Source organism: Amphiura filiformis, chromosome 5, assembly GCF_039555335.1.
Source record: "Amphiura filiformis chromosome 5, Afil_fr2py, whole genome shotgun sequence".
Classification (NCBI taxonomy): Eukaryota; Metazoa; Echinodermata; class Ophiuroidea; order Amphilepidida; family Amphiuridae; genus Amphiura; species Amphiura filiformis.
The window spans coordinates 62950922-62960613 of record NC_092632.1 but is presented as its reverse complement, the minus strand read 5'-3'; the positions used below and the strand labels follow the sequence as shown (position 1 = coordinate 62960613).

At 37.9% G+C, this 9692-nt stretch overlaps 1 protein-coding gene across 1 annotated transcript; it reads right to left on the bottom strand.

Moving 5' to 3' along the window:
• Positions 1–262: 262 nt before the first annotated feature.
• Positions 263–9464, bottom strand: LOC140153512 (uncharacterized). Its single transcript, XM_072176282.1, has 2 exons — positions 9149–9464; positions 263–3265 (listed from the first exon to the last, which is right to left on the bottom strand). Exons 1-2 carry the CDS (start codon positions 9353–9355, stop codon positions 2903–2905), a joined length of 570 nt encoding a protein of 189 aa, XP_072032383.1. The 5' UTR covers positions 9356–9464; the 3' UTR covers positions 263–2902.
• Between the last annotated feature and the right edge of the window lie 228 nt (positions 9465–9692).

Genomic DNA, 9692 nt, shown 5'->3' with positions numbered 1-9692 from the left:
TATTAACATTCCCTTTCATGGTTCAAGTAAAAAATTCAGATTCCCCCCTCAAGACACCGGAAACATTTGGATCCCCCTTAAAACTCCCCATAGGCGTAGATCCGGGGGGATGGGGGGATTTATCCCCCAATATTTTGCCAGGGGGGTGATCCATACAATCATCCCCCCCCCCCAATGTTGACGCCTGTATATGGGTTTCCAATCAAATTAACCCCATATTTGGCCATTTCAACCTAAAAGTGCTAAATTTTTCGCTCGCTAATTTATTTAACTTTTGTACAATATTTCACCAGTTTAGCTTTAATATTGCAAAATTTTTCCGCCTGGGATAAATATTGAATTGTCCCATACTTGCCTCTATTTGAACAGCACATCCTGTGTTGTCAACCATAATAAACAAATAGTAACTTCTGTGTATTATATTTAAATAATTGTTTAGTAATTTTTTTCAATAATATTTTCAAAATTTGTGTTCATATTTGTATTTAAATTGTATGGCACATGCAATATTTATACAAAAGAAAAAGTGAAGAATGCTTATTCAAGCAATGGTAAGAATATTTCAAGAGGTAAAAGATGCAACGTTCAAATCAATGAGGCAAAAGCCAAGTGAATGGAACATGGCATATTTTACTGAATGAACATAATCTTTCCACTGGACAAACAACAAAACAATACTTGTTTTTTTAAAACATCCAAGTAGATCCCTATCATTCAGCTTACTAAATGGAAACTTAATTTTACTTTAATTCAGCATTTTTGGCTTTTCCAAAAGGCAACATTTCAATAATATGAAATGAAATTCCTAACTTAAAGCAGGAACTGCCATTTGAAATTTTCAGGAGAGCATTAAATAGCTCTTCTGGGACCATCAAGGAGAGCTTCAAGGAGAGCTGTTTGGAGCATTTACTAAGTAATGTAATATAAGGAAATAATATAAGGACAGAATGGTTCACTAAGGAGAGCTCAAAACACTCTCTTATATCCGATTTAAGGAGAGCAATTGCTCTCGCTCCTCAAAAGGCAATCCCTGCTTAAAGACAATCCCAATTACCTGCATCCTGTGCTGCTTGCCAGAACGTGGAAGATGCTTCCCACATTTGCACCTATTGCTCTTAAGGATAGTCATGGTTACGCTGTAAGCGTGCCAACAAACCGCCCTTGTATGTGTGCCTAATCTCTGCATGATTAACATTACCCACATGGTTTGATACTGTAACCAGCAGAATATGCACATACCGTAAACGTTCGCATAATGGCGCACCTGGGCTCCTTTGCCTTGGGGTAAATTTCGTATGCAAATAGAGAGCTCCCTCCTCTAAATATCCCAACAAGAATTAAGGGTACGTGCCCTTATTTGCTGATTTTTATGGGAGGGCACTTTTAGTTGGTGTCTAAAATTCCAGTTATGTCATGGGAACCCATATAGCGCCATTATGCGGATATTTATGGTACGTCACTACCAAACTTCAGGCAAAGCAATGTATAGTCCGCTTGGCCATAGCTCGTGAATTCATGCTGGTGGACTATATAACTGCTTGTAGTAAAATTACATTGCATTGAGTTGTATTGTAAACGCATTATAAGCCATTTAATGAAACAAAAATGGGGAGAATGTGGCATGGATCTACTTGGATATTATACACAAGATGATCAACTAGACTTCATTAATTAATAAATATAAAAAATACAATGATTATAAATTGGAACTTCTTTTGTTCCACATAGCTTTTTTAGACATCAATTCGCCGTAGAAGTGATATGTAATTAACTACCATAGCAATAGATGAATACAATTTTTGAATATATAGCCCTTCACTACAACGTTCACAGAGTACCTATGCATTGAACCACAGATGTCAAAGAAACCTGTGTATTTTTGAAAATAGCGGTATGTATTCAATCTATGATTGCAGACATACGTGTACACAGGTGATGAGTGCAACCTGTTTGTAGTGCTGGGCGGTATATTCAAAAAATTTATTCATAATCTATTGCTACATAGTTTAATAGTTAATGTGATTATAACATTGATCACTTCTACGGCGAATTGAATTATAAGCTGTATTAGACCTAATTAGAGCCTCGGAAATGTCAGTACAAGTTGGTTATTATAAGAGGGGGTGCTGCATGCTGGTTATTCCCAAATGAAAGTCAAGTTTCTGTACAAAACACTAGACAGCGATTCAAAGGAATGTAAACTTAATAACAAATGTCAGTCATTGTAACTTGCTTTAAAATTTGATTTCTTCAGTCAACTCATGCTGAAAGTGTACTGAAAGGTGGTGTACATTGTAGATATCCATTACGATGTTTTACAGAGGCACTAATTAGGTATAATATGGTACCATGAAAAGGAACAAAAAAATATTAGTCAAATCCAACTTCACATCTGCCTATAACCAGACCTTTATTGGGATATTCCAGAAAGTAATTGCACCCCCCTGAACACATGTAATTTTTTACTTTAAAAATGCAGGAATTCCCAAACCAGAAATTCATTGGCAAAAAAAAAGGAAATTCCCAGATTGGGGAAAATTGTGATTGGGACAAATTGTTATTTCCCAGAAAAAAAAAGGTAAAATGTCACAAAGATTTTTGGGAAATGAAATGAACACAACAAATTTTGAGAATTCCCACTACTAATTGATGATGTTTATCAATGTGAATTCCTGTGGTTGAACACAGGCTAAAATTGTTGGGAATAACATCTACTTAAGGGGGTGTAATTAATTTCTGGAATAGCCCTAATGAATTGAGAGGACATGCAGTAGTGTTTGAAATCCAAACCCTTTCCATAGATAATGGTATCACATAGTCACAGTTGCCAGACAAGCACCAACTTCCCCTTTGGATTGACACTGATTACATCACCACAGCAAATCGATAGCCAGCACCAATCCTATACCGCCTTCACATCTGCAATTGCATTCATAGGCCCATTCACCATTAGAGTCTTATCTCTCTGGATCACGACTGGTTGCCGTAAATGCACCTTTATTGACCCTGTTACAGTCTTGCTAACTTTGCCTAAATGGCTCGTCGTTTCCGCTTGATAAGCCAGACTCGATGTAGCGGCCACCTTCAGAGCTAAGAGGGCCTCGGCAGCACATTCCCGACTCATTTTGGGTTGTGGAGTTGCGTCTGTAGGTGGCGGTGAATCGGAGCGTCTCTTATGTGGGTACCTGGCTTTCTTGGCATTGGTTGGTTCTGCTTGGTTGGGATCGGGATTTTCAGTGCTGGGTCCGTTGCCACCTGGGAAATGCTATAAAGTTAAAGCATAAGAAAATATTGTTATTTATCAAATACACCATGTATACATTCTTAGCGTGAAACTGTGCTTGTGGCAACACCTTTTAACAGGAGGAGGTTAGCGCTGTAGTACGTCGCATGTAGCACTCAGTACTGTATAATGAGATGTGACCTTTGATAAGTTTTTCTGTTTGTTGAACTGGCAACCTAGTGTTACTACGGCCATTTGTCAACATGCACTGACATGGCGTCAATCACGAATGGCATTCTCTAGTGTGGGAGAAAAATAACTTGAGGAAATGGTAAGTTATGTTTAGAGGATCGCATTTCCATCTACTACTTACATGTTCGCCGGTAAGACAACACAAAAAGTATATAGACCATTTTGGGGGCTGTATTTGGTGTACATGTGACGTTTTCAACAGAGTAAAAAACGACCATTTATTCGCTATTGCTGATTATACAAATATTGACTGCTATGAGGGGCACAGTTAAAATTATAGGCCCCGAGGTGATGTCAAAACCATGACTATGCCCGAAGCGAAGCTGAGGGCATAGTCATGGTTTTGACATCACCGAGGGCCTATAATTTTAAACTGTGCCCCGAATTAAGCAGTCAATATTTGTTTTATATACCGAATAATATAGATTCTTCTCATTTGATTGGTTAAAAGATTTCCTGACTGACAAGGCCTACAAGCTTTTAACTGCATAGGCCTTTAGGCTTAAATGCACACAGCATGACAATTCGACAGTGCATGCAAGAGCAAGGGTGCAGAATTTGGACCGATATCTACCGATGTCATAATCTAAAACAACCCTACCGTTTCTGTGCTAACATCACACACTGCCGAAGTCTCCAGGTCGTAGTAATATGTCTAAAAAGTGACATTTGGCAGGTATAAATCCTTGACATGTAACATTTTGTAAACAATCACTGCACTCACTACGGCGGCCGGTGAAAGATCGTCGTCAAGCAAGGAGAGGTCAAATTCATTGCGAACTGTGACCGCGATAGTCTCAACACTCGTAATCAACGCCGCCGTATAGTGGGTGCGCAATGTATACGAGCGATCTGTGTATTCGGGTTGCGAATATCCAATTATTTTCCGGCATAGAATCAACTGTGCCCGGGGCACAGTTGTTGTATGACGTCATCTTGATAGAAAAAGGGGGCACAGCTATTTTAATGACTCCACTTTTAACCAATCAGATGAGAGGAATCTATATATGAGGTATATAAACATGTATATACTTGCGAATCATGTACCAATATATGGGCAATTCCAAGCGTTGCGGAATGATGCAAACTGCCTTTGTACGAATTTCTTTTTGATGCAGCAGCCAAATATGTATTAACAGCACAAGGTGAATAGCATAATGTTAAAGTATTTTTGGTTAGTGAATGATTAAGGTAGAAGAAACTTTTCTAAACCATCCTAATTTCCTAATTTGCATATGCAAAGTTCGTGTTATGGAATGATGCACACAGGACCATTATTTTTGCACTAAAACATTTTGACAAACTCTGTGAGTTTAGTAATCTGAGATATTAAATTTGCCACTTAATCTAAAGATTAGGATGTAAACTGACAATTGTCAGTATCGATTTAAAAAAAAATTGGGCATCGTCTCTTTATGCCAAATTTTCCGACACTAGGTCACGTTATGGAATGATGCAAGGAGCGCTATGGAATGATGCTGTGTGTAAAATCCCATAGAAAATGAAAAGCAGTCCATGTTTGAAAATAAAAATAAATAGATCAATAAATTTGAGTAAATTGTGTTTTATATACTTGGCTACTTATGTTAGCTGACAAATATCAATATTTATCCAAAAATATTTATCACCGATTTTTTTTAAATCAGATAACTTGTGTTGCATGGTCACATTTTGAAACTAAAATTATGTCAATATTTTGCTAGTCTTAAATTCTTGGAAGTGAAATTTAGCACTGGGTGTTAGCCATAGGATGTAACATAACAACTATCACCATCTATCAAGAAATAATCATCACTGTTTTTATTTTATCGTAAATTGAAAGAAAAAATCCTTGCAATCCATGAATCCTTATGGCGTTATGGAATGATGCAGGGGTTTTGTGGAGTTATGTCACTTACAATGGTTCAGGCAATGCTGAAACATCAATTACTGTAAAGATAATTCTGTGCAATGCATTTCAGAAAGTTCTAACCCAAAATTGTGAATATTTTTTTTTTCAAAGCGGGCACATTATGAATTATGCATCATTCCATAGCGCTTGCGGAATGATGCAACTTTAATTGGTCGTTACCGCGCAAATTAGACTTTTGAAAATTATTTTTGGGTCATTGGATAGGGATGAATAAATTTGCTTTGCATTCTAGTTTCAATGAAAATCAACCTTATTTTAAAATTGCAGTGGTAATAAATGATACTTTTATGCTTGGAATGATGCTTTTAATCGTAAAATTGGTACTCAAACAATGCTGACGGCTACACGTTATAAAATTTGAAAATTTCTGGTGTTTATATTTTGAGCTACTTATAAACTTTATATTCACATGCATAATTTGTTTCCAAAATTTTACAGTACAGAGCAGTTGCTGTGTTTTTAGTTTTGCTGTTTTTACCAGTCAAGAATATGCAAATTTATGCAAATTAGGATGTTTTTCTAACAATGGACACCATTTCCTCCTAAAAAAGTACGTTTTCAGAAAATATAGCTTTTTAGCTACAATATGAGACCAAAATCACATACTTGACTTGATTTTTAAATTTTGACAATTTGGGCGAGGTTGCTTGGAATTGACCATATACCTGATCTCATGTACCAATACCTTGTGTATTGGTACATGATTCGGCGGGTATACTTCAGCAATAGCGAATAAGTGGTCGTTTTTACTCTGTTCAAAACGTCACATGTACACCAAATACAGCCCCGAAATGGTCTACTTTTAGCGTGCCTTAACTCGAAACAGTTTAGTCAAAGTTAAAAATGCGATCCCCAACCCTTTGCTTACCTTGGACGAATTTGCAGTATTTTCCGCTAGCTCCGTGTTGAAAAATGGCCGGTACATGCCCGGTACAAACATAGAAATGACCACATTTGCTTCAGTCCTGGTATGAATATTTCTTCCGTAATCCAATGGTTGCAACGTGGGCATCACGATGATAGTCTCCTACACAACCAGCTGTGTGTCGGCCTGACGCTCGTCGATCCTAAAAGTGAGGACAGCGTGAGCTCTTACCTGCGTAAAAGTCTGTTCGACAAAGGCAATAAGGATGATTGACAGCGCCGTTCATTGGGCGGAGCCATTATATTACAGCAGACAGGTTGCGCTGTTCTCTGACCTTGACTGTTCGTCACGTAGACATACCGTGACCTGGGTACACGTACAAAGCTGGGGGGATGCGACTGCGGCCGCCATTTTGACACGCGGTATCTACTCTTCAGAAAAATTACTTTTGGTGACGTTTTATATCAAACAATTTTCGACAACGGATTTCTACTAGGATTTCAATTTTTTTATTAATGAAGGTGCATGTAGTTTTGAGGAATAACACGGGATGTTTGAGTTTTATTTCAACTGGTGGTGTAGGAAGGTGAGTGAATTCGTGAATGAGGCCGGGATTGAGGTTTTGTTGTTTCAACGATCCGGTAGTAGGATACGTAAACGTAGGCTAAAATGTTTAATGACGCCATGTTTACATGAAAACATTAGCTGCTGCGAGGTCAGTGTCGTTGAATTCTTTACCTAAATTCCTTTCAGGATATTCTGATTTCACTTATTTATGATGTGTACGAAAATTCACCATATAAACTCAAAAGTGTGAATGCAAGCTGTTATTGCTGACAATAGAAACATTGTTGCAAAGTCATTAAAAACAGGTATGTATTACAGACGTTCTTTGGCCGAAACGAGATACAGGCTAGTTAGGCAGTCTAGTACCAATACACAATACACATGAGATCAGGTATAGATCAAGATAATGAAAATCAATTTTTAGGTTGCTTTGTCCAACAATACCTCGTCTACCCTTAAGGGGGTACTACACCCTTGGCCAATTGTGTGCCTATTTTTGCATTTTTCTCAAAAATTATAGCGCATTGGTGACAAGTAAGATATGTATATTATAGGGGCAAGGACTACAACTACTGCACTGAAAATTTGGCAACTCAAGGCAAGTAGTTATTGATTTATTGATCAAATTATTGGTTTCCCTCATTTTTGACTGTAACTCCACAACTGTTGTCTGTGATGAAATAAAATATCCAGTGCAGTAGTTGTAGTCCTTGCCCCTATAATAGCTTATAATATACATATCTTACTTGTCATCAATGCTCTATAATTTTGGAGGAAAATGCAAAAATATGCACAAAATTGGCCAGGGGTGTAGTACCCCCTTAACTTGCTCGAGAACTCTAGCCAAGAATTTGCTCACCGATAGCTTCACATTCTAGGCTAGAGACCTTTGCATTCAAAATCTAGTCGGATTCGCTGAAGCATGACACAGTGTAAAGCAATGGAACTTAGGTCAGAAGTAAACACAGCCGATCACTACAGGCAATTGCATCAAAAATGTTGCTAAAATTACACTTCAGCAAAATTTTAGACTGTCCAAAATACGCAAATCTTGCTCAAAAGATACAGTTGACTCATCGAAATAACTTTCATTTAAATTTCAACATTAACAGAATAAATAACCTCCGTGTAAAAAATTGCACCGCTGTCCGACCGAAAAACCATAGTAAAGTACTCTAGCATCGAATGCGTAACTATCGTGTGCAAATTCGAAGCTAGAGTTCTCGAGCAACCCTTAACCTAACATCACATCACATTATAAGCAGGTGGTGGCCGCATTGCATTCTCTAAATTCAGTAAATTTCAGGGATTATTTTGAAATTTTAAAACGCTTGAAATATCACAAACAAATAGGCCTATGTTGATAAATAATATAAATACAAGCTAAAACCGTTGGGGTTTGATAATGAACCCCACAAAACTAACCGACTATATTGGAAAATGCCATACGGCCGGGCGGTTTCACAAGTTGCCGGCTCGATCATGTCATCCGCCGCCTGATTATAAGTGTACATGTAATCCCAGTATGTAATCAGTACTAATCACACTCCTCATTCACAAAATAGCACTCCTCACAAGTTTGAGACGTGCTATTTATCACACTCCTCAATTTTTAAAAACTCAAAGCCTCTTGTAGTTGGTGAGTTGCAGATGGAGCAGTAGAATACATGTCCAGTCAATTTATCACATGTCCAAAAACCTCACCCGGTGGGTTCATTCTTCACTGACAATGTGTACGCATGATGGTTCCAATTAGGGGTACTTTTCAAGAAATGTCCGCGGAATTTTCGAGGACAAAATTGTTCGCGATTGTCCAAATTAGGGGTGTTTTTTTGGAGCAAAATTGTCCTTGAAATGAAAAATAGGGTATATTTCTAGGACTTTCGTCCGTGTTTTACCGCTACAGTTTTCGTTATTGTCCTCATTTCCCCGTGAAATAGGGGTAAAAATTCAAAAGCGTCCTTCATGGTAAAAATAGGGGAAAAAAAAAAAAAAAAATGTCCTCGATTCCTCTTGATAAGGGGGTGAAATGAAAATGCGTCCTCAAAATGATAAAAATAGGGGAGGTATTTGGGGCAAATTTTCCTTGGTTTCACAAGCAAAATAGGGGGTAAAATTGCTGCAAATGTCCTCGATTCCCCGTGAAATAGGGGTCATTTTCAAATCCTGGAACGGTCATACGTCGTACCTTTAAATACAAACTGATACACCGACCTCCAAAAGAGATCTAGAAAGAGAAAGCCCATGTTAGACCAAAATTTAAAAAAAAAAATGCAGTTTACAAGGATTAAATTATGCAAAACACGCAAAAATCAAATTAAGGTTTTACCTTTGAGCAAACAAAATGGTGTTCTCGTATTCTGTCTACATTCAATTGGTCGTGAGGTCGACCACATGCTTTCACCCATCGCAGGCATTTTTCTCGTTGACTTTTCGGCTTCGGAAATGGTACAAACCACACGCCTTTCATATGGTCACGATCTTTATACCGACTATCACTTTTACAAACACCCCATGCGCATCTTTTTGTGACCATTTTGTGTGTTTGAGCGGTGGGATTTTGAGAAAGAAAACGTCGATGTCAGAAACAACGTGTTCGCAACATGTCGGCCATGCTGCCTCGTGTTTGTACCGGGGGTCGTGATGACGTCATGACCACGTGACTGGTTGGTCAACGATCGAGCGCGGGGAACTTGAAGTTTGTGCAGAGAAAAGGCTAGAAAACAAGAAAGTATGCGGATTGACTTCAGAATTTCAGATACAAATAAAATTACAATTTTTCATCCATTTTCATGTTTTACTTGACGGTTTTGATCCCTATTGTTTTTCTGACTCATTCATTTTCTTTTGTTGACTTTTTCATTCATATTCAT

What these genes read in the sequence shown, in the direction of transcription:
- LOC140153512 (XM_072176282.1), bottom strand. Translation starts at nt 9,355, where the DNA reads ATGGTCACAAAAAGATGCGCATGGGGTGTTTGTAAAAGTGATAGTCGG. An exon ending in ACCATTTTGTTTGCTCAAAG is followed by an intron (nt 3,266 to 9,148) that starts GTAAAACCTTAA and finishes TTAACTTTATAG; the next exon opens with CATTTCCCAGGTGGCAACGG.